The following is a 24,507-nucleotide window of genomic DNA, read 5'->3' on the forward strand; positions in this document are numbered from 1 at the left end:
TGTCTTGTCTACCGAGGGTTCTATGAAGAACCTTATTGTATTCTACAGCTGAGGCAAAAAATGATTGAGTCTGATGGATTGTATGTATTGTGAAAATACAATTCTTTTAATAATCCTTGAAGAACTTTCTTCCAAAAAGGGTTCTATGGATGAAAAGGGTTCTTAGAGAAACCCTAGTCTTACAAAGAGCCCTTGATGAACCCTTGCTTCAGAAGCAAATGGTCCTGAGTAGAACTTCCGCCCTTCAGAAACCCCCCTTTTTGAACCCTTACTTCTAAGAGGGTACTGCTTTTCTGCTGCTCGTCTGGCTTCTTTCCCAGCCTGTTAGAGTTTATGCACTTTGCTCACACAGTGAAGTCAGTTTTCCTTCTGAAATGTAAGAATCGTGAGGATGCAACATCAGTGATGCAGTTCATGCCACCCACCAGAGCTGAGAAATTCAGGATTGGTCTAAAGACCGACTGTTCAACCATTAAGAGCCCCACATAATAATCTGCCCAGAGGAGTGAACCCCCGGCAGCCACCAGTATCTCTGTAAATCGACAATAATTATCAAGTAATTCAGCTGGCCGCGGTTTGTTTATTTATGTCCAGGGACGGCACACTGACTGACAGTTTTCTGATTAGACTGCAGGAAATAATGGCAGCTCAGTGTCTCTTATCAACCTGAGAGAAGAGTACCTCTGTCTGACAGGAGTAGCTTTGGGCAGGGTGGAGGTGGAGGGGGCTGGCTGAAGGGGAGAATAAGCTGGGTGATGAGTTGTGACATTTAAGCAGAGGAGGCATTTAGGGAATGGGGATGGATCGGTTCTAACAGGGAAATGTCAATATTAGATATGTTAAAACAAAGTTCCTCAAAGGTTTTGTAAGGAAATATGCACCATGGACTTTAATGGCACGATAACAGTGATCGCTCTATTTTGTGTCATTTGCATGGATCTCATAAAGCCAAATATCAAACAATGAAGTATCTTTTCATCACGTCTGGTTTCGAAAGTCTTTGATAGCAGCTGCTTTTAAGTAAAGTGCAAAGCATTCTCAACTTTTCAAACATTAAACTTCTGTCTGGTCTGGTTAAAAAGACTCTTTCATGTGACTTTGCTGTTAGATCAATCTACATGAAAGTTTTATTACCTGAGACACATCAGCTCAGTGTTATCAAAGAGCTTTTATGGCTCTTTTTATGAACAAAATATCAGATATTCTCTTCTTTGTTGCCCTGGTATAGAACTGCTCCATCTTACAAAAAGTAGAAACAGTGTTGGTCTAATGATTTTGTGGAAAGATTTTTGATCTTTCACAGCGTGCACTGATTATGTGAATGATCGGCAGAGTGCAAAACATGCACATAGTAACAGATAAAACCAAGTAAAGGCTAATTTATACTTAATATTACATCCAGACACGAATATGAATGTGTTCATTTTATGCAGTTTTTAAGAAAGATTACGGATCTTCTTTAGAGTAAGTTAAACTGGGAGTCATGGCCAATTACACCACAGCTGTGTGGGGTGTTTTGGGGGGGTTGGGTGTGGTAAGGGTTGAGTTCGGTTCACTTTTGAGTCAGTACTGGTAGCTGAAATTTGGTACTGATACCTACAATATGTTTTTTTTTTTGCTGCTTTACTTGTACTGTCATAATGAAAATAAAAGTAAAAAATAAGTCACAATTTCTTAATTTCAACATTGCTATTATTAAAAATGCTAAGCTAACATCAACCAAGACAAAGCCCAGTTTTCACCATCAACAACTTATCCAGCTAGATAATTAATTATCTGAAGTTGTTCACCTGTAGGTGTGCTAGCTGCTGCCACTGTGCCTAGCCTAGCTTCCTGGCTATCGAACACGCCACAGTATTCAGGTTTTAGATGTATTTCATGTCTGACCAGATGTTTCCAAAGGTTAGATGTGTTGCCCTCCCTGACTTTGCAATTCAGATTACAAATATTGCAGTGAGTGTCTGCACTGAGTTTTCTAAAGTTTAGTCAGAGGGGTGAGTCTTTTTTTTTGTCTCTACATGTCACTCTTCTCTGCTACAAGATGTGCTTTCAGGTACCAAAATCTGTTGTATCTTTTAATGATTTAACAGTACCCGGTAATTAGTAGTAGCAATGAAATTTCATTGGTACCCTTAAAAGTACTGACTTACTGTCCCCAACCCTAGTTATGAATATTTCAAACATCTCATGAACATCATATTATATGTTGCCATTAACTGCATGGACTTTCCCCAGGAAGTAGGAACATTTTTAGGAACTCTGTGTGTTTTTTACCAGAAAAAACAGGGTCTAAATTTAGTTCAAGGGCTAATTGATCTACCCCCAAATAGTCCCTTGAGAGTTTTTGGATTCATTTGCTTGTTTGAAAGTTAATACACCAATTTTGTGCCACTATTCAGATGGCCAATTATTCTGAAATCTCAATAGTCCGAAAAATGTCCTGGTACTGAAAGTCCATTTGTTCAACAGCCCTTTACCTGAACCCAAATGCACTTTCTTCCTGCAGTAACACACTCAACCCCAACCCTTAACCCCTAACCCAAACAACTGCAACAAGACTGTGCATTTTTAAAGCAAAAAGCCTTTGAAACAATTGGAGTTTGGGGATAACTGGTTGGAAAAAAAAGTGGCTTTGTGTCCAATGGGACATTTTTTCAGACTACTGACATTTCAGAATAATTGTCCATCAGACCAATGGGCAGTCCCCAATAGATCTCACTAAATGTCTGTTAAACTGTGAGGGTCATAGTAATAGCAGTTGAGATGTCCGATAAGACAGACAACCCACACAGGTCATTATTTTTAATTAGCTCCACATACCAACACTTGTCTCTCTGCCAGCCATGAAACTAGGAGATATCATGGTGCCTCAAATTCCTCATGTATGTCTGCATAACGTAGCCACCGCTCTGAAAACAGAAAACCTCTGTGGACACATTTTTCGAAGATACTGGCAACCCTTTTTACCTTTAAATGTTGCCCATCAGCTTGACTGTGATGACTGCTTCATAAAGACAAAATGCTCAAAAAGGTTTTCATATTCAAACATTCAGCATGTTATATGGAATGAATAAGAAGCTGTTAGAAAATGAAGGTTAGTCAAATGTGTCAGTCTCAAAAGGCTGCTCGGGCTTTTCTGTCTGCTGTCTACTGAATGTTAATGTTTTCACCAGGAACCCTGTTTCACCTGCCAGTTAGTGTTTGTCTTCTCTGCCAAGCTGGTTAACAGTGAGCGTTTGTCTGTCCGCTGTTGTGTGTTCATGGAAACAATGATGGATTTCAGTCCTTTAACACGAAATGCTTTACAATGCAGAAAACATCTTTTAAAAAAAGATAATGTAAATAAAATAATGTAAGAATGAAATAATGATGGGAAACAAAGGACGGGCACATAAAAAGAGGAAACCACTATAAAATATCATAAAAAGGTATCTGCATAACAAGACTGTCTATAGCCAAACTATCAGCTCTGTGTGGCTGTACTTAGGCATAGCTGTGCTTTTAGCTAAATGCTAATGGAGATACATCTGGCCACTCTCCCGATTTCCACCTGTCCTGATTTCTCTAGGCCAGTCAACTTTTTATTCATATGGGGCAGGTTTGACATGAAGGCTGACAGAGGAGTGTCTACATCACCTATTTCTGCCCTTAAATGTTTGTAATTTGAAAAAGTTTGCAACCAGGCCACCATTTCTTCCTTACTTGAAAATGGACCAAGCACCGCCCGAACTTGCTTGTGGCAGTCAGTGTTAATGTCACAGGTTTTGATGCTCTGACTGGTTGTAAAAGGCATGTTGATAACACCCCCTGGAAATGAATTGAGATGCCGAGCTGTATTTGCTAATAAGAACTAAACACTGTGCAGCTGATGGGAATGGCATTAGTCAGAGAATCACCAAAGTTATTACAATTAAACCTGATGTGGACATGCATGTGTGTAACATATATTATGGCGATCTATGACAGTTTAAGTTGAGACTGAGGTTTAGATTCCACCCTCTCAGGTAATTTGAGGCATGACCAGAAATTAAAATACTGTTTTGTAATTTCACGATCCACACGTAAAAAAAAAAAAAAAAAAATCTCAAATCTTAATTATACATTGATGTGATGAAGAAAAGTGCCATTATAGAAAGCTGAATTGAGGTTTCCAGTTTCCTATTGCTGACTTTCATATATTTTAAAAAATGATCTTAAGTATCACACAGCCCATCACTAAAGTGTTTAGATGTCATCCTCTGGATACCATGAATGTCTCAACAAACCCCTACCTGAGGGAAAAAAAAAGAGAACCAGCAATCAAACTTTTGTTTTGATTTGATTATTTAATTATCAAAATCCATGTTGCGGACCCTTTTCCACCAAATCTAACTGTTTGCTTTGCAAATTTTGTTTGTTTTCTCCAGGTCGAGTGGGAGCTCGGCTACCTCGGAACCAACAGAGAGTGCTCAACATAGAGGGGGACGAAGCAGAAAGCATGAGTGAGTCCATTTTTCCATTTCAGAATAGCTGTATCAATAAGCATTTGCATAAAGTCTTTTACTGCCCCAGGTATATATTGTGATGCTGGACCCCCATAATGTCCAAGATGTGTACGAGATGCATGCATATATCTAAAGGAAATCCAGAATCCTGAGCTTCAGTATCCTTGTTGCATATTGTTTTCGCCTCAGACTGTCCTTGAAAGTGTACCATCCATTCCCCTTTTGCCAGCTCAGGAGGCAGGATCGGAGCTTAATCCCATGGTCAGGGTGTATCTACTGTGAGATTTCTCTCCATTTTGATGCCAGATTCTAAGCTTGTCCCCTTGCTCTCAACAAAAAAGCTCCCTAAAGCCCCCTGAGAGCCACCTGGATTTGGAACGTAGACCTATTTCAGCCCTAAAACCATCTGACCCATGATAAGCCTCAATAGGATTTTAAGGAAAAGATGGATGTTGCAAGGTTCTAGGTGAATTTAACATGCAGGGAAAGCAAATATAGTTAACACAAAGCATTACTTTGATCAGACACCTTTCATGTGCCTGTTTTTGGTTGTGATGGCTCATTCACAGGGAAAGGTCTATGGTTTGATAAGTTGGCTATTTATTTGCAAAAATGATACGATCAAGCATCAGGCAGAGGCGACATTCCATTTTCAAGAGTGAGTGAATCTAGCTTTTTGTCAGGGTCGACTGAAAGGAGTCAGCTTGTGAAGACGTGAGCCAGATAACCAATTTTTGCATCGTGATTCGGCGCGCTGATGCTTCACTCTGACGTTAACTGATGTGGCCTCTTCAAACACTTTTTTATTTGTGCTCAGACAGCAGTAATCCCGTCCCTGTTCTGTGAAAGCCAAAGTGAAACCAGGCGGGGGAACATGTGGATTATGGCTGACAGTGTAGGGAGAGTTGGTTCGCAGGCTGGTGATGGAAGTGGTCAAGGTTGTTCAAGGGCTTTTTGCTTCTAAATTCTAAACCATAAGTCATAGAAATCAAAGAGATGCCAGGTCATGTATTTTGGACTGACCTTACAAATTGGACATGCCAAGACACATTTAGATCCCTCGACAGTTGACCTTGTAGTTTGACATAACCAATGGATTCACTTCTCACGCAATCTAATGACGAGAATTTCTGTTTCTGCTGGAAGTGAAAATGTTTGCCCGCTGAGCCGCAGCACTGGCTGTTTGAATGGAGTAACAATGACAGTATGTTCCCACTCCCCCAACAGACCTATAATCACTGTCCCCCTCTTGTTGCTCAGGGCATTATATGCTATTGTGTTTTCCATGTTTGATTTCCGTCCCCTTTCTGCATGCTTGTTATTTACTTTGTCTACAGTAGTCGACTTGCTGTGACTGAAACTCAACTCTGTCCAGGCACTGTACAGTTTGGTTTAAAAGAATGTGATGTACCACTCATATTGGATGGGATGGGGACATGGTACTGTTGCATTTTAGCAAAAAAAATTTACTTCCCAATCCACTTATCAAATGAGAAATCTTTCTAATCCCTTATCAAATCTTTTTAGCTAGTTGGTTAGATGTAAATGAAGACATCTTAGTTAAAAACTACGTACTGTTTTAATTTTCCTCAATATACCTAAACCACAGAGACTCTACTGAAGTAAAAGGGTGCTTCTTGTGACTCTTTTGCTGCGAGGGAAAGCAGCACTTGCTGCTCACTGGGGGCTGTACTATAGATGTATTAAGGATACAGTGTCGGAGGCGGCTTCCATTCATTCCAGTGAAAGCTGCTCAGTGGTACATGAAGCCAAAAAAGCCACTTCCTGAAGGCATTCCAGAGACTTCCACTTACTTAACCTAAATTAGGATAAAATGATTTAATCTTGCAGCTCTAGACTTCCCAATTGTTGTCAGACCAAATAAATCGAATCAGATAATGAAACTACTCATTTTGTGGGGATTGTGGCACTCAGAAATATTTATCCACCATCTCACAGCTGATTGTAGCCTATGGGAAAAAAAATCTTTTTCGTGTGATGTCATTACCATGTTAGGTCACTGTGTCAAATTGGTTTCAGAGCCTGGTGCACTTCAGGGGATTGGGCTGTACTAGCTTAGTTTAGTTTATTAGTTATTAGGAAAACATTAACAGTTGTATAAGCATGTATTGTGCATGTGTTTATAGACTATATATAGACTTTATATCAAGGTGCTTGTAATAACTGTTAGCTAAAAGGTAGGAATAATGCTCTATTAACAGTTAACCAATGCATGCAGGGGGTACCGGATCTTCAGTGTGAATAAAGCTTATTATAGTTAATTAATCATTGATTTTGCACCTATTAACGATTAACCATCATTTTTATTATCATTATTTTTATTATTATTTCAGGTTTCCTGCCTTTAGTTGAGTTAGGTGTCCTGGGTTCAAATGCAGCTTGGAAGATACCCTCTTAATCCCGCCCTTCTCATGTCTCTCAGCAGGTGTCACTGTCCACTAAAGGAAAAAAATGTGAAAATAATATTGAAAATTAATAGGTGCATAATAAAGGGTTACTTAACCTCAATGAACATTGTTGAGAAGTATCTTAGAAGTGTTTGTAAATGTGCTAATATGAAAACTTAAATTAGTCTTATTAACACATATGTATGTTAATTAGCATCTTACAGGGGTCTTATTTCCTATTAACTAACACTTATTGCAAGCATCTTAATATAAAGTGTTACTGCTTAAGCTCATTTCCAACACCAGTCCCTTGATGGGGATTGATAGTCCAGTCATTGGACGTTTCATGAACTGAAGTGTATCTGCACTTAGGTACATTTAATTCAGAGTGGTTCAGTCTTTTTAACAACTGTGAGGCAGAGTAAGCAGTTTTATACGCCTCTGGACTGAGCTTTGGCCAGAGTATTTATAATTTGGGACTGTCCGTACGTACGTCTGCCCGTTCTCTGAACATAATTTCTCAAGAATGCCTTCACGGAATATTTTAAAATGTCTATCTGAACTCAAGGATGAAGGGTTTAGACTTTGGTCATCATAGGTGAAGGGTCAAGGTCGATGTGACCACGTTGTTGTTGTGAATGTGTTATCTCAGGAATGCCTTATTGAAAGTTCTTCAAATTACACACAAATGTCCACTTGGACTCAAGAATTACATAATAGAATGTGCTGGTCAAACGTCACACATTTTTGGCCATTATTCAACGCCATTAATTAGTCAGGAACAGAAAGGGGATTGTGACCATATGTCACATTTGGTCAGTTACTTTAATTGGTGACAATGAGCACTGTAGTCCATCGCTCAGTGATTTTGATGAGTCTGGACAGCCATGGATGTAAAATGCAACTTCACTGGCTGACAGAGGCGGTAATTCTAGTTTTTCTTTGCAGGTGGCTGTCATGTGAGAAAAAGGCAAAAGAGCTGTAAGACAGACTGTGAATGAAAGATTTGATAAGGGATTGGTTTGCCAACAAGCCTAACAAATTGTGGTAATTAACCAACTTGGAGCCAGATCCAAAACTGAACCAGTTATTGGAACCCATCCCTGCAGTTGGCACATAATTGTGTCAAATTACTTGCTGTAGGTTTTACACGTTGAAAACAGTTCACGGCCGTGCCTGTGCAGTGGTTCATTGTTTTTCATTTGTTGTTGTATTTATACCCACATTTATGCTAATGTACGGTAGCTGCTGGTTTTCTGTCTGAAGTGGCCATATTTAATCAATCAAATGCTAAAAGTTAATATCATTTCTCTGGTATTCTCCTTCAGGCTCAGAGTTATTTTGGGAAAAGTTGACACCCTTGTTTGCACCCCCATCCATCTTTCCCCACAACCCCTCTAAACCTGCATTTTATAGGATTGTTTTCTGTCCTGAGCACCGAAAGGAGTAACCTATCGAGCTTTTGCTGGAGGATGTTATAAATGGAAATTTACATTAAGTTCCATCGGCTTTGTTAACAGGGCCTGGTGATATGTGTTCCCAAACCTCAGACAGAGCTCTTTGTATATACAGTTTGCCCTGTAATTTGCTAAGTTTAACATGGAGTATTGCAACAAATATCTGAAATACATGTTTTGCTTTTCATGCTAATTTCATGCCTTACCTTAAATGTTGCCAGAATCTATTGCTTAAATGTAATTGCATCTTATTTTTCTCCTAGTGTTGTATACAGATTGATACCAGTTTTTGTTGTCTTAAATTAATGAATGTGTTTAGAATATTCTTGTACCAATATGATTAATGGCACTATATTCTTCTAATGTCACCACTTAAGTATTGATTAAGGAACACACATCACTTGTTCAGTTGCAAAGAGAGATAAAGGAATCTCTAAATTTTACATTTACAAGATCCTGCAACGAAGGCATTGTAAGTTACTCTTTCTGGGCACCGCAGGTTCATGCAGCACAGATGTTAAGGAAAATCGGAACTTGGACAACCTCTTCTCCAAAGAGGGGGTTGCAGCTGAGGCTGCTCAACTCCCCAATGGGAGTGCTGGGGGTGGGCGGAAACGTCCCTTAGAGGAGGGCAATAATGGGCATGCACATTCCAAGTACAGGCCCAAGAAACGTAAGAAAGTCCCAGGGCCCATTCTGCCTAAGAATGCCCTGATGCAGCTGAATGAAATCAAGCCAGGGCTGCAGTACAAACTGCTCTCGCAGACCGGGCCCGTTCATGCGCCCGTCTTTGTGATGACTGTGGAGGTCAATGGGCAGCTCTTCGAGGGTTCCGGACCTACCAAGAAGAAAGCGAAATTGAACGCAGCAGAGAAGGCCCTGCGCTCCTTTGTCCAGTTCCCCAACGCATCTGAAGCCCACATGGCCATGGGCCGGACTCTGTCTGTCCACACGGACTTCACCTCAGACCAGGCAGATTTTCCGGACATGCTCTTTAACGCCTTTGAGACATCCCCTCCTGTAGATGACCCATTTTACCTCGGATCCAACAGTAACGGTTCCTTCAGCTCACTGGGGATAGAGTACCCGCTGCTACCCTCCCCTGTCCCAAACCTGGTCCAGGCCCCATTACCTCCAGCCCCCTCCACCTTCATCTCCCCGACAAGTGGCAAGAATCCCGTAATGATCCTCAACGAGTTGCGGCCGGGCCTCAAGTATGACTTTGTGTCTGAGAGTGGGGAGAGCCACGCCAAGAACTTTGTTATGTCTGTGACGGTAGATGCTCAGAACTTCCAGGGTTCTGGGCGGAATAAGAAGCTGGCCAAGGCCCGGGCCGCCCAGGCTGCTCTGTCTGCTCTGTTTAACATGCAACTGGATCAGGCTCCATCAAGACAGCCGATACCCAGAGAAGGACTGCAGCTTCACCTGCCTCAGGTAAGCATGGAGGAAGGTAAATGACTAGAAAAAGGGCTTGTCTTGAAAAGCAGCACTGCAGAAGGTGAATGGCAGAAGCAACTTTGCTCCATTTCTTTGCAGTTCTTCTGCTACTCACAATTATTCTCTCTGCTCTGCATCCTCTGTGTGCTACAAGTTGAAAATATACAATGCCAGCCCATTATGTAAGTGTCAGACATACAGCATTGAAAAAAAAAAGCCATTTCTAACAGCTGAGTAACTTTAAAGTTCTGTTCCTGTTTCCCTGAGGCACAATATGAATAGTAAATAGGAAGTGATGAATTTTAGTATTGTGAAATTCACCATAACTGAAGTTACTGAAGAGCTAATTTATTAATATTTTATTACCCATAAAAACAGCAAAAATATGAACAATGATATTTATACTAAGTGTGTCCACTTTGTTTTTCTGTTCAAAGGAGGACTGGGATTGAATGGCAATTTAGGTGAAAACAGAGTGACACAATAGGTTAGTTTATTAGGCTATAAGGTAAAAGGTCATTAAATCACCTGAAAACAACACCAGGCTGCTACAGTATAACCATACAGACATCTACACACATCCCAGTGGTCAGTTATACTCCATATTCTGCTTTTTATGAAGGATATAGCCTGTTTTCCAAATTTCTTTTAAGCACAAAATGCTTGTTTCATCCTGTGTTCATGTTATACAGACATTGCCTGAGGTAAAGCTTGTTTGCTGGCCTTTGTTATCACGTTTAACTGTGATTGGCTCAGTTGTTTCAGAGCTATGAGACCAGTGATGTAACTGACTGAGAGTGTTAAATAATCACAACACCTAGCTATATTCACTTTCACACAGTCCTTTTGTACATTACTGTGGTGCACATACATGAACCAAAATTAAAGGTGCACATGGTGAAGCACAGTCTGTGCACCTATCACCATGTGTGTGGCTTTTATTATTCAAATTTCAATGGAGAGTGCAAAATATTAAACTGAGGGTGTGATGCATGCTTCTGCACCCTCATAGAACCAAGCCCGAAACACAAAAAATGTATGGATCTGTGTATGAGGATTACTCATAATAAAGTTTTAGGTCCATGCACAATACAGGAGAAACAACAAAAGTAGAGGATGCAGGGAGAAGGTCTTGAAATGCAGGAGAAACCTGAGAAATAAGGAAGGGTTGGCAGGTATAGTGAATTTAAAGTTGAAAGGTTGTGCCTTGTACCTACATCCCAGAATTGACGTTTTTTTTCTTTTTTTTTTTTTTACATGTTACATAGCAATTTTGCGGTTACTATTATTCATAGAGTGCTCCTTAAGTAAGCCAGTTCAGATATCATTAACCTGAGGATAACAAATTTTAAATTAAAAGAAAAAAAGTGTATATTCCTTAAGATAAAAAAAGAAAATCAACACTGAACACTTTTAGCCACATTTCACAAAAAAAGGAATCTGTTATCAGCTTTGGAAGATTTCATGATACCAAGTCCTAGTCCTATAACAACTTTAGGATCACAAAATAAAGGCATGAAAATTGTCACATATAAAGATTTGTTTTTGAAGAAAAGCCACAAGGGCAGCGGCCTGTTTGATCGTCTCCTGTAAACACCGCCTTGTTAGGTCTCTGTCGTCTAACGAGAGATTTGTCTACAAATGTCACCGCTCGTGACCAACCTGACAAAGTCTGATTGAAGATGGAGACGGCTTGAGGAGAGACAAGTTCAATACACTGGGAATCTATTTACACATAAACTAATCCGTGCCTGTAATCCCCACACAGCGATAACAAAGCTGCTATCTTAATTACCATCACCCTCTGAGTGCTATTCAAACACTGCTGTTCATTATACCAGCCTTTCCAAGTCACTCTTTACTTACAGAGCAGTCAGTGAAGCAGAGGATTTGACTGTTTTAAGCTGCTAAGATCCCTGCCTGTCATTCACACCAGTGCAGCATTCCTAATTGAAATATTCAGTCATAGTTTCAGAGCAGATAAGAAAAGCTTTCACTTGCTTTTCATCACACTTTGGCACTGTGGTCTTCTGCTTTTTGGCATTTGACATCACAAAAAAAACAGAAGACTGTAGTTGGAGCAGCCCACGTTTTCAACCAGCTTTCATTCTCCCATTTTGCTTCATCTGTCATATTTTCTTTGGTTGCCACCTCAGGTCCTGGCAGACGCCGTCTCCCGTTTGGTCGTCGACAAGTTCAGCGAGCTGACGGACAACTTCACCTCTCCGCATGCTCGTCGGAAAGTATTAGCAGGTGTTGTCATGACAACAGGTAATTTGCTTTTTCAGTCAAGTTGAATGATATTTTAACAGCCAAAAACCACTAATTTGTTTTATTTATTCATTTTTATGTTTTTTTTTTATTTGACAATACATGTAGGCATTGTTGCATTTAAGTAAAGAATGCAACTGATGCAATGTACATGCAACTTCTAGCTGTACCTAACAACACTCTAAAACAAAAATTAACAATAAAACAAAGACACACAATTAAAATGATTTGGGCAACTCAAAACCTTTTAACAGGGAGAAAATGGAAAAAACCTCAGGGAGGGCAGACAGACACGCAGTTGATGTTGCCTGTAACAGACCAACAGAATGACAATTATATAATCAATTTGATGATCAAATTTGTGACGCATGTAGGCAAATATGCCAGTGTAGCAGTGGATTTTTTTTTTCTATAACTGTGTATAATGTGGCCAGCAGGTGACATACTAAAGAGAAAAGGAAAGGACCAACAACAGAACCCTGAGAGACTCCATAGTTCAAATTGGTCAATATTGATGTATTATTATCATTATTATTATTAGGGGTGTGTATCTCACTGACTGAGACTGATTCAATACGTATCTCAATACATGTTCAACATATGATATATCTTAGAAATCTTTAAATGGCCAACGATTCGGTTGGATTTGATTCATCTCTGTCACAATGTGATACGATATGATTTAATACAAGACAATGCAATGTGTGAATCTTTACATTTTGTTTCAGTTAATGCTACATTTGTGGAGCGCTGTTAGTTATAAAAAGAAATCCTGATAGTTTTTCTAAAGATAATAACAGTAGAAACAGAGAGAAAGGAGACTTTAAAGTGATGTTTATATATTTATTATGAGTCTTATGTGTAAATGAGATAAATGAGAAACTTTAAAACTGTTTAAAATATCAGTATTTTTGCAGTAAGATGATGTGCTGCTCTGTTTCATATGAAGAGTGGTGTGGTTTTGATCAGTGTGGAGGAACAGTGATGCTCTGTGTTACCTGTTCTCACAGTGACATGACGTCTCTGTGGGTCCGACCCGTCTCTCTGTTCTCTGCTGTCTGGTACATTTTGCATAAATGATCTGCAGCAGCGTTCCTCATCTTTCTTATAAAACTCAAAAATTCTTGCGTGCTTGCGCGTTATGTCACTTCTGTGGCTGTTTTCAGTGCGGCCTGTTTTGATGAAATGAAGAGGAGACACAGGAGAGGGAGGGGGGAGCGCTTGTTTTGTGCGATTGCAGCAGCAGGCGTCCAGTAAGAGCGGTGCAGGCAGAGACAGGAGAAAGAAAATTCAACTTTTTACCGATACAGGTTGTCTGAACCGATGCACTCATATCTTACACATTAAAGTCTGATGCATCGGATGCATGAGTGGATCATTACACCATTATTATTATATATACTGTGTCCTTTCAGTTTTTTTTTTGTGTGTAATCAACTGTAAAGAAATACGAGTACAAAACAAAGAACATTTAAAATCCAGCTAACTATTTAAAAGAATCAAAATGAGACAAAAACAAACAAAAAGTAAATGACAAAACAAAAAAGCAACAGCAGAAACAAAAAAAAAAAAGAAAACTGAAAAAAGAAAGACAGACTGGAACGAATATCTTCACATCTTAATTAATTCACTGTGTGATAAAGGAATTATTTTGTCCGTTGTTTACATGCAAGAAATAAATTACAAAATAAAATAATCAGGTTCTGAGGTATTAGAGGACTGAAGGCATTTGGCCCGATATGACTGGAATCTACATATTTTAACGACAATACCCTTAATAATTTCGATAAATTCTTGTAATATAGGTGTTTCTGCCTGTAACCATTTTTCTAAATTATTCAAAAAAAATACTTGTGTCTTCTTTAATCATATTTTTTGGTATCTGACAATACATCAAAACTGAATGGAATCTTAATGTCGAGCACAGTCTCTATTACCATATGTATATCCTTGAAAAGGAATGAATTCAATTACAGTCCCAAATAATATGATAATAATTAGCATTCACACAGCCATGTTTCCTCCAGCACTTTAAGTTGTCTATAAAATGCTTATTTTGAGTTGGTGTATTAAAAACATGTGTCACATTAAGTGTCTTTTTAAATATATTATGGAAAACAGATTAAAACTTTTCAGGAAGATTATTCTTAATTAAACTGTCCGAACATTGTTGAGACACAGCACTTTCTAACTACTTTGTTGTACGTTCAGTCAACAGTTGGGTTTGAGGGTTTGAGGCTGCAGCAGTAAATATCAGGGGGGTTTCATACTGGGACACTGCAGTACAGAATTTACATAGAGTCAAGTAATTAAAGAGATGTTTGCTGAGCCTGTTCTGCACAAAATATCTGCAGGGACCTGATTCAGCTCCATTCTCTAGTGATTGTGATGCTTTTGTGTGTTTATGTAAAATATTGTTTATGTAAAATATTAAAGGTAACCCAACTCTGACCCTGGATTTTCTTTCACATAGTGTATGTTAGAAGACTATAAACATTTTCTGTCAGTTTAAACCCCACGTTTAGAGTCAAAGACACAGCTTTTCTCACTAAAAACTGTTCTATTAGCCTTTGGTTCTCCAGGGGTTGTTTTTTTTTAAAGACTAAAACATCATACTTGGGTTTTCTATGTATCTTCTAAGCCAAGTTGGTTTCTACTGCCTTGCTGGACGGTTAAATTTTAGCATTTATTTATCCACTGTTTATTTAGTTGCTTTAACAACTGCACTTCCCAGGAGGTTTTATCATTGCTAAAGCAGCAGATCAACCAAACTCAAAAATGGTGCCAAAACATTTTAATGGTAAACTAGCTAACACTTTGGTAAAGCTTCAATTTCCAGTTCCCATAATTTCATGGTAAATAGGTAGTGATTACCGAGTAATATATTTGAAATTTCTTAAAAATTGCCCCAAATTTCAAGGTTAATTATATGGTAATTAGCAAGTACTGGTTTCATGTAGTTGGTGGTAATTACCAAGTAACATAAATAAATTTGTGGTTAATTTCAAAGAAAGTCCAAATATGTGAAATGGCAATCACCACCTACTTGCATAAAAACAACACGTAAATTACTACATACTTACCATGAAATTTGGGGGTAATTTGTGTGTAAATTCAGAGGAATTTCACATATGTTGCTGTGTAATTACCACCAACTACATGAAAACAGTGCTTGCTAATTATCACATATTTAACCATGAAATTCGGGGGTTGTCTGGGGGTAATTTCTATGACATTTCAAATATATTACATGGTAATTACCAGACATTTACCATGAAATTATTATTATTATTGTTGAAATTATGGGACCTGGAAATTAAAGTGTTACCAGCACTTTATTTGATGGGGTGTGCATAAGACTGACATGACACCATCATAACCACGACATGACACCTGTCATGAACTTGAACAGATCTTTATGAATGTTTATAACTGTTGTCATTAAGTATCCTTCGGTCAGTTATGTAATTTTAATGCAAAGCTGACACTGTCTGAAATGTCTTGTTATGACAATTTGACATTGTCAAGAGCAGATAAACATGCTATAGCAGGCCTAATTATACTTGAAAGAACACTTTATGTGTTAACATTACATTATACTGTCATATGAGGGTGGTTTACAGTTATATATATTGTACTTGTCACAAAGATGTCATTAAACGTTACAAGGCCATTATTACGACAGAGTACAGTTCCAGCGCAATTTACACACAAATAGCTGACTTTCCCTGATGCTAAAGTAGGCTAACTGCTAAATGATGGTAACTTTAGCTGTTGTAGTTAGTTAGCTTGGTTAGTTACGCAACTATCTGTCCTATTTGCTGACTCAGTCCCAGGGTTTCAGGTCCAAATCCAGCAAGGAAACCACCTTGGTACTGTATTACTGTCAAACTGGCCATTAGTCTCGCAGGCTGTGTTTATTCCTGGTCCTTCCCGTGTTCACTGGGAGCCTCCAGTCCGGCATGAGTCAGCTAGATGCTAATGCTAGCTGCATGACAGGGGACGTACTACTGTAAACGGCAGTCAATATCTCTGGCAAGTCCCTCCCTGTACAACAGTTTGTGTATGATCACACCAAACCATTCCTACTTGTATCTTTGTACTTTGTTGTACAGGTACAGATGTGAAGGAAGCTGAAGTCATCTGCGTGTCTACGGGAACAAAGTGCATCAACGGCGAATACATGAGTGACAGAGGTTTGGCGCTCAACGATTGCCACGCTGAGATCGTGGCTCGTCGCTCACTCATCAGGTACCTGTACTCCCAGCTGGAGCATTTCCTCAGGTGAGTCACAGTACAGCAGACAACTGATGACTGCGTCAGGTTTTCTTTTCATTGCACTTAAACATGCATCTTGTGTGAGTCATTCTGATTTTACATTCTACTGCCACTTGTCAGCCAATCAGAGGCTTTTTGCAGCATTTGGTATTACACAGTTTCTTTCAATTTCACATTTTTGTCTCCAGTAACCACGAAGAGGAGCACCACAAGTCCATCTTCACCAAGTGTGACAACAGGCAGGGCTTCAGACTGAAGGAGAATGTCCAGTTCCACCTGTACATCAGCACGTCCCCCTGTGGAGACGCTCGCATCTTCTCTCCTCACGAAGCTGGAGTGGAGGGTGAGTTAATGATCACTTAAACATTTTTCGCCCGAGAATGTTGATTATAGTTGTTTTCCCCTCCTGTCTCAGATCAGGGAGACAGACATCCAAACAGAAAAGCCCGCGGGCAGCTCCGCACTAAAATCGAGTCTGGTGAAGGAACCATCCCAGTGCGCTCCAGTAACACCATTCAGACATGGGACGGGGTCCTTCAGGGGGAGAGGCTGCTCACCATGTCCTGCAGTGACAAGATTGCCAGGTTTGTGTTGGTTCACTATCTGTCCACACACATAAATGTTCCTATAATAGCCAAATGTTGAGTTTTGAGCAACCAGTGACAACATGCAGACAACTTATTTATAACACTGGGAATATTCATCGCATTCATTCTGTTATCAATTCACAATATTTTCCTTCCTCAGGCCTGTCCCCATGGTTTTAGCTGCATTGTTACTAGCAGTGAGACTTTTTTTAATCTAACTAATAAATAAATATATACTTTGTTAAACAGAAAAATACAACCTCTTTTAACAAACACGACTAGATTAATTGAAGAAGATACTTCATTCAAACCCAACAAAAACGAAATAAAACTTACCAAAACGTCTTACTTTGTCTATCTGCTGTTCCAACAGCCAGCGACTCTGATTTGGTCAAAATAAACTCTTAATTCACAGAGTGAAAATATTTTGCCTCCCCACTGCTGAGCTATGTAGGTAAGGGCAGCTACAATTAGCAGAAGTTAACAGGTACACTGGTGATATGTGGTCCCCTATTAGTTTTGATTATGGATTTACCTTTTAGAGCAATAAGAGTTGAGAAACTTCGGTACCTCAGTTAAGTTTCTCTTCCTTATGTACCTTATGTTGCAAAGAAAACCAAATTTTGAAGATGGTTAAAAACATTTCTGTGAGAAAGTGACATATATTCACATCCTAAGTTAAAACACTAGCTAACTAGCTAGCTAATGTACATCAATCATTAGCTAGCATAGTGGCTAACATTAGCTAGAGTTTTGCTAACATTAGCAAACTTAACTTATGATGTGTGCTCGCTTTTACTGACTGGTACCAAGTTTGCTGAACTGTTATTGGAGCAAAGAGCAAAAAGGGGTGGGACTAAGGACGTGTCATATAGGCAGGTGGCCCTTTAAGCCAAAATAAAGAGACAACTGGGAGGGGGATTGGGTATTTATTGCTGTCACAGCCAATTTTTATGGCTTAAGAACAAATGTTTTCATATATGCACTGTTTAGAATATTGTTGTGAAGGAAACATAGAATAAATTTACAGTAAACAATGAGAGTAAATGAATCAACATTATCCAGCTGTCCAGCAAAATCCAGCTGTAGTGCTTACTGTAGTTTTCCCTTTCTAAATATGAAACCCGGCCCTGCAGAGCCACTCGACGTGTTGGAGGGTGTTTTTAAGCAGAGCAGCAGGGATGCTGATGATTATGTGCATGTGTAAAGAGGGTGAATTATCTCGGTGTCACGCTGCAATCACTCTATATCTGTCTGTCAGCTGCAGTTCTCAGGTGTCATCAGGCCACTGGAGCTTTGATTAGGTTTCTCGATGAATCTCCAGGAGGTCGCTAACAGCTCAGGATTCCTCTGAGCTGAAATCACATTTGTGTTTAAAGGAGAATGTATTTGAACAATGTTGATTTTTGGAGATTTGTGTCTGTTCAGGCTCCCTTAGGTTTGTGTTGTTTGTCTCTTTGTCTCAGAGGACAAGAATCCACAAATTTGTGGACAACTCTGATAGTTATTTGCCTGATTGAACAAAATGATTTGTTCTGTCCCCTCCAGGTGGAACGTGGTTGGATTCCAGGGCTCTCTGATGAGCTACTTCACCGAGCCCCTCTACTTCTCCAGCATCATCCTGGGCAGCCTGTACCATGCCGACCACCTCTCCAGAGCCATGTACCAGAGGATTACTGAGATCGAGGACCTGCCGCAGTCCTTCAGCCTGAACAGGCCGCTGCTCAGCGGTGAGAAACAGACACACTGCTCTTTTACAAATGACTGACCTCCACTGATCTGTCACCTGTTCTCCACACTGACAGGACAGATGTGACATTTTCAAGTGTACCAGGCCTCCAGAAGTGTGAAAAACAGGGTTGTCACTGGTCATGGCTTTTATGCAACATCAGGCCAGTTTGAGGGTTGTATTTCAGCAAGAGGTTGTTGTGTAAATGTCTTTTTTTCCCCTCGGTTCATTGCATTAAATAAACCACCAAACAGAAATTGAAACATGATTGTTCAACATCTTTACTAAACCAGGGGAGAAGCAAAGATGGAATTGAATCTAAGATTAGTTCTAATCAGAGTTTTGCAAAAATGAGTATCAAAATGAATAAATCCACATTTAAAATTAAGCAGATGATAATATGGAGATGAAATAACAACAAATATATCGTAAGTATGGGGGGGTGTAAGCTTTCAGCTGCTCTGTATTTGTTTAGGTTACATTATTTGCTAGCTAGCTAAAAAGCGGACAAAAGGGTTGTTTGTTGCTAGCTCCAAAAGTTGTTTGCTACCTGACTAAAAAGTTAAAACATTGTTTGTTAGCCAGCTAAAAAGTTCACAAAATGCTTGTTTGCTAGCTAGCTACAAAATTAAAACATTACATTGTGTGCTAGCTAGCTAAAAAGTTAATAAAATGTTACATTGTTTGATAGCTAGCTATATAGTTCACAAAATGTTACATTGTTTGATAGCTAGCTAAAATGTGAACAAAATATCACAGTGTTAGTGGTATAGCTAAAACATTAGCAAAAGATTGCAGTTTTCTAGCTTGCTAAAAAGAAACAACAAAACATAAAAGAAATTAAACCATTACACTAATTGATAGCTAGCGAAAAAATGTACAAAAGTTACATTGTTGATAGCCAGCTAGAAACTTAATAAATTATACATTGTTTGCTAACAAAATCTTATACTGTTTGCTTACTAGCAAAAACAGATTCAAATTGTTACGTTGTTTGATAGATATTTAAAAAGTTCAGAAAACTTGACATTGATTGAAAGCTAGCAAAAAAAAGTTGCATTGTTTCCTAGCTAGCTAAAAAGTTACCAAAATGTTACATTGTTTGTTAGCTAGCTAAAAGGTTAAAACACACTACACTAAATTTAATACTGGTTCACATTTTAAATTGGAGTTTAAAGTTTAGAGTAAAACTAAACTGAGGTTTAAAGAAAGTTTAATCTTCCTTAAATTCAACCTAATTTAGTATTAATAATAATTATTATTTTAAGAATAATAAGTATAGTGCAGTGGTTTAGAATATGATGCAACAATCTTAGGGCTCACACTTTCTTTAATTAATAAAAAAAGTTAAAGGAATCTTCCAAAACATGCTACGTTTGAAATCCCTGTACAATGACATTTTTTAAAAATAGTTTGTAATATGTCCTTCCATGCAATTTCTATTTTCAATCTATTTTCATTTTATTCACACTATGAACTGAAACCCCGCCATGTTTTCATGTTCTACAGGAATAAGTAACGCAGAGGCTCGTCAGCCAGGAAAAGCCCCTAACTTCAGTGTGAACTGGACGGTGGGAGACCAAGGCCTGGAGGTGATCAATGCCACCACGGGGAAAGATGACCTGGGTCGCCCCTCCAGACTCTGTAAACACGCTCTCTACAGCCGCTGGATGCGCCTGCACTGCAAGGTAACATGCTGATACTTTGTACCAGCAAATACTGATGTCAAACATTTTATTGCAGCCAAGATAACGATGTGCTTTAGATGAAACGGTAACACTTAATTTGTAGGGGTGTGTATAAGACTGGCATGACACTATCATAACCATGTCATGAAAACTTTTACAAACACAAAGGAGTCTTTATGAATGTTTCTGACTGTTGTCATATCTGTTAATCACATAAGTACTGTAGTCTGTGGTCAAACTCACCTTATGACATTTAATGATATCTTTATGACAAGTTCAAATGGTACCACTTTAGCTAAGTTCAGGGGAATTACTCAGGACACAATTATGACAGTCTTATGTCCACCAGTGTCAAACTCGACCACATCATGTTATTTTAACACATAAAGCTAAATAGTTTATTTAAGTGTGATTGTCACTTGTCATAACAAAGACACTGTCAGATTATGTTGTCTTGGTTAATTTATTGTATTTATCATTGATAATATTTATTTTGTTTGTGTTATGTTTGATGTTGTGTCTAGGTTTTATTTCATCCTGCCCTGTTATTGTAAGATTTACTGTTTAAATGGTCCAACAACACCTCAGAGGTCATTAAGGTTTCAGTATATTTATTACTTTATATCTTCATCTTATCAGAATCAATGAAAACACTAAACCCAGGGCTAAAAACATTCTTAGAATTGTCTTAGTCCCAGGCTAAGAAAGCTTTCAAATTGGCACAATCGTGGAACATTTCGAAGTGAGCTAGCTCTAACTTTACCCTAGGGCTTGCAGGCTATCACCTGAAAATTGACTAAACATGGCGGCCAGTATGAAACAGGGCCAAAGGCTGCACTCACCATCCTAGAATGTAAACATTAGTCATGTGTTCTGGGCCCTGTTTCCCAGAGCCTTTGTAGCGCCAAGTGCATCGTAAGTTGTATCTTAAGGTCTCCCTTAAGCTTATGGGCTGTTTCCCAACTCAGTTTCTAGCTCAGGACTATTCTTAGCCCTGATACGGTGTGAAAAACAGACCAGCACGTCCTGGGCTACTTTCGAATGAGCCAGTATTGTGTTGATGTGAAACCTTTCTTTTTTCCTCTCAATATTCTTAAGGCTAATGATAGCCCTGGGATAAGAGTTAACACTGGGATAACCCTCATTCACACACACTCTTAATCCAGGGTTAACGTAATCCTAGGGCTGAAAGATTCACACTGCACTACTAGCTCTGGATTAAGTGCCCATTTAAACAGCAACTTATTTTTACACTCCAGAATGTTGTGACTACTCTTAAAGAAACACATTGTTCCACGCTGGCGCCTGTTAGCCCTGTGTTTAGTAGATTTTCAAGGGAAGGGGGAAACTTAGGGCTAACCCTGGCACCAAGCCCTAGGCTAAAGTTTTTTTAACACTGCACTTAGCCCCAGCTTAGGAAGCTGTGAGCCCCAGTCTATGGGAGCTGTTAGCCCTGGCTTAAGAAGATAAGATAAGATCCTAAAACAAAGTGGGCTAACCCTGACTTTACCCTAGGGCTTACTGGCCCTGTTCCAGAGCAGCGATAGCCCAGAGTTTGTGGGAAAATCGACCAGAACCAGGGCTAAAAGTGCCAATGTGAAATATAACCCAGGACTAGTAGAAGGGCAGTGTGAATCACATAGCCTTGTGCTTAGCTTAACCCTGTCTTAACAATATCTGCGTGAAAAGGAGCTAAGTTAGCCCAAGTTTAACTTTTAGCCCAGGGTTAAGGATAGCCCAGGGCTAAGATATGCAGTGTGGAAAGTCCATATGAAAGCTTTTTACTCTGGGGCTAACAGCTTTCTTAGCCTGGGTTTAACAAAGTTCTTAGCCCTGAGCTAGGTGCAGTGTAAAAAATGTGAGCTCTAGTAAAATATCAATAGTTCAGAGGTAAGAATTCTTTTTTTGTTGTTCGTGACTTTACAGCACAATCTTGTTCTCTGTCTAACGTGTCCCTGTCCCTGCAGCTGTCCTCCACCCTGCGGATCAGGACAGTCAGGCCCAGCAGCTACCACGAAGCCAAGCAGGCGGCGGTGGAGTACCACAACTCCAAGCAGACCCTCTTCAGAGCCTTCCACAAAGCTGGACTGGGCGCCTGGGTGAAGAAACCTATAGAGCAGGACCAGTTTGCTCTCACCACCTGAGCTAGTGACGGTTTCCTGATGGTGGTCTTTGACAAAAACATGTCCAACTGCTCGCTTTATTCCTTGAAACAGTTCGAGTGGTGGAATCGTCTCCCTGGACTGTGTGTTAGTGAGCAGAACGAGGATGTCAGAACCCCTGGATTTAACATTCCTCCTTCGTTTTTATAGTCTCATGCTCCTCCCTCTCAGCCAGCACTACACCTGAGAAAAAGATTCATATTCAGTCAGTTATGCAACTTTATACAAATGTAAAAAGAGACTTTGGAATGGAACCTTGGTAAACAGCATTGTTAGCTGAAATGGCACTTGTTTCTAAAAGACTAGTGATATATTCATTTTGCATGTATGATTATACCAAATTCATAGGAAGTAAAAGGTTTGTTATCATGTTCAGTATTGTGATCTCAGATTATCAGTGTTGTGAGAACTCAAGAGTGTCCTCCTGCAGTTTGTCAAACTGTGTCAGACTTTTATCTGCTCTGCTGCAGCTCTTTGACTGCAAATTTGAGGCCACAATGGTATTTTATGTTCTTTTAAGCTAAGAATACGCACACTCCAATGTCCAAAAGACTTCAGTATGACATTAGAAGACAGTCATCCACAGGTCCACCCTCCATTTCAAAGAAGGCTTATGTTGATATAGTTTTTGTATGGAGAGGGTCAACACAAATTGATTCCATTTAATTATACTCTAGCGTGGTGGACCTGTCTGTGCTGTTCTTCTATACTGTACATGATTTAGTTCAGACTGTAAGATACCATAGATGGAGTGTCCGTGACATCTCACACAGGTTTCTGAAAAGATCATTTTATGATCATAATTTAAAGGCAGAACTTCTATCTTCCCTCTAAAAACAAATTTCATGAAAGGGGACGAAGCCAAGAAACCACCACGGCACCTGTCAATCAAAGAACTGTGACCTAAAGCATTGTTCTTTTAAAGTAAGACTGGCATAAAGAGAAAAAATGAGAGGAGGAAGACTTTTTTTTGTAAAATTTGTATTCTGAAAATGAAGTTGAAATATTGTGAACAGAGTCAAAATGTTGAATGTCAAAAAAAAAGTTGAAATGTCAATAATAAAGTCATAATATTGAGAATAAAATGAAATGTTGAGAAAAACTCAAAATGTTGGAAATAAAGTTGAAATACTGCAAAAAAAAGTTGAAATGTCAAGAATAAAGTGAATGTCAAGTTGTTCTCAAAATGGGAATAAAGTTGTAATGTTGGAAAAAATGTAAATGTAATAAATGTCAGGAAAAAGTAGAAATGTTGAGAATAAAGTTGAAATGTCAAGAAGTATTTTGATCTTTTGACTTTATTCTCAACATCCAAGCTCCAAAAAGTTTTTAGTTTATTGCTGACATTTTGACTGAACATTGACACAACGATCTCAACATTTCGACTTTTTTTCTTCGACATTTGACTTGAAGTTTCGACTTTACTTGCAACATGTCAACTTTTATTCCTCAGTATTGAAATTTTGACTGTACTCTTGAGATTTCAACGTTGTAGACATTTTAACTTTCTCCACATTCTGACTTTTTCTTAGCTTTTCAACATTTCAACATTTTGACTTTATACATTGAAATATTTTCTTTGACATTTTGACCCATTTCTCGATATTTCTGCTTTGTTGTCGACATTTCGAAAGAGAAAATCCTTCTGTCATTTTGTTCCCCTTGTGCCTTTTCTGTACAAAAGAACCATAAGATTGAACAGAACTGTCAGGTGTGAACAGACGCTAAAACATCTTCCAATACGATCCGTCTTGCACTACATCAGAGTAACAACCCTTATGCAATGAAACTCAAACACTTCAGAGTCAGTGTGAATCTTTCCTACAGTGATAGTCAGTATGCAGTAAGTAAACCCAGACCCTGCTCGTGTTGTTGGTGTCAACTCTTCAGTTACCACTATCACCAGTAAAAGCTCACCAAAGATGATGTCAGCATCTGTCAAACTTCTGAGACTTATTTGTTTTATTGTTTTCCACACAGTCAGATGTTTCCTTTTATAACCTTAA

General features: G+C 39.0%; 1 protein-coding gene across 1 annotated transcript in view; it reads left to right on the forward strand.

Moving 5' to 3' along the window:
• The window catches only part of LOC146304473 (double-stranded RNA-specific editase 1-like), a 46,869-nt gene extending 23,494 nt beyond the window's left edge, over positions 1 to 23,375 (forward strand). Inside the window, exons 2-10 of the mRNA XM_084713559.1 lie at positions 4,407 to 4,481; positions 8,849 to 9,783; positions 11,943 to 12,057; positions 16,173 to 16,341; positions 16,524 to 16,678; positions 16,751 to 16,919; positions 18,471 to 18,652; positions 20,161 to 20,339; positions 22,307 to 23,375. Coding sequence (XP_084569685.1) covers positions 4,407 to 4,481; positions 8,849 to 9,783; positions 11,943 to 12,057; positions 16,173 to 16,341; positions 16,524 to 16,678; positions 16,751 to 16,919; positions 18,471 to 18,652; positions 20,161 to 20,339; positions 22,307 to 22,483 — 2,156 coding nt within the window. The 3' untranslated portion in view covers positions 22,484 to 23,375. The remainder of the gene's footprint in view (positions 1 to 4,406; positions 4,482 to 8,848; positions 9,784 to 11,942; positions 12,058 to 16,172; positions 16,342 to 16,523; positions 16,679 to 16,750; positions 16,920 to 18,470; positions 18,653 to 20,160; positions 20,340 to 22,306) is intronic.
• Positions 23,376 to 24,507: the final 1,132 nt, after the last annotated feature.

This window comes from Lutjanus erythropterus, chromosome 24, assembly GCF_056507025.1.
Source record: "Lutjanus erythropterus isolate fLutEry1 chromosome 24, fLutEry1.hap2, whole genome shotgun sequence".
NCBI classification, from domain to species: domain Eukaryota; kingdom Metazoa; phylum Chordata; class Actinopteri; order Lutjaniformes; family Lutjanidae; genus Lutjanus; species Lutjanus erythropterus.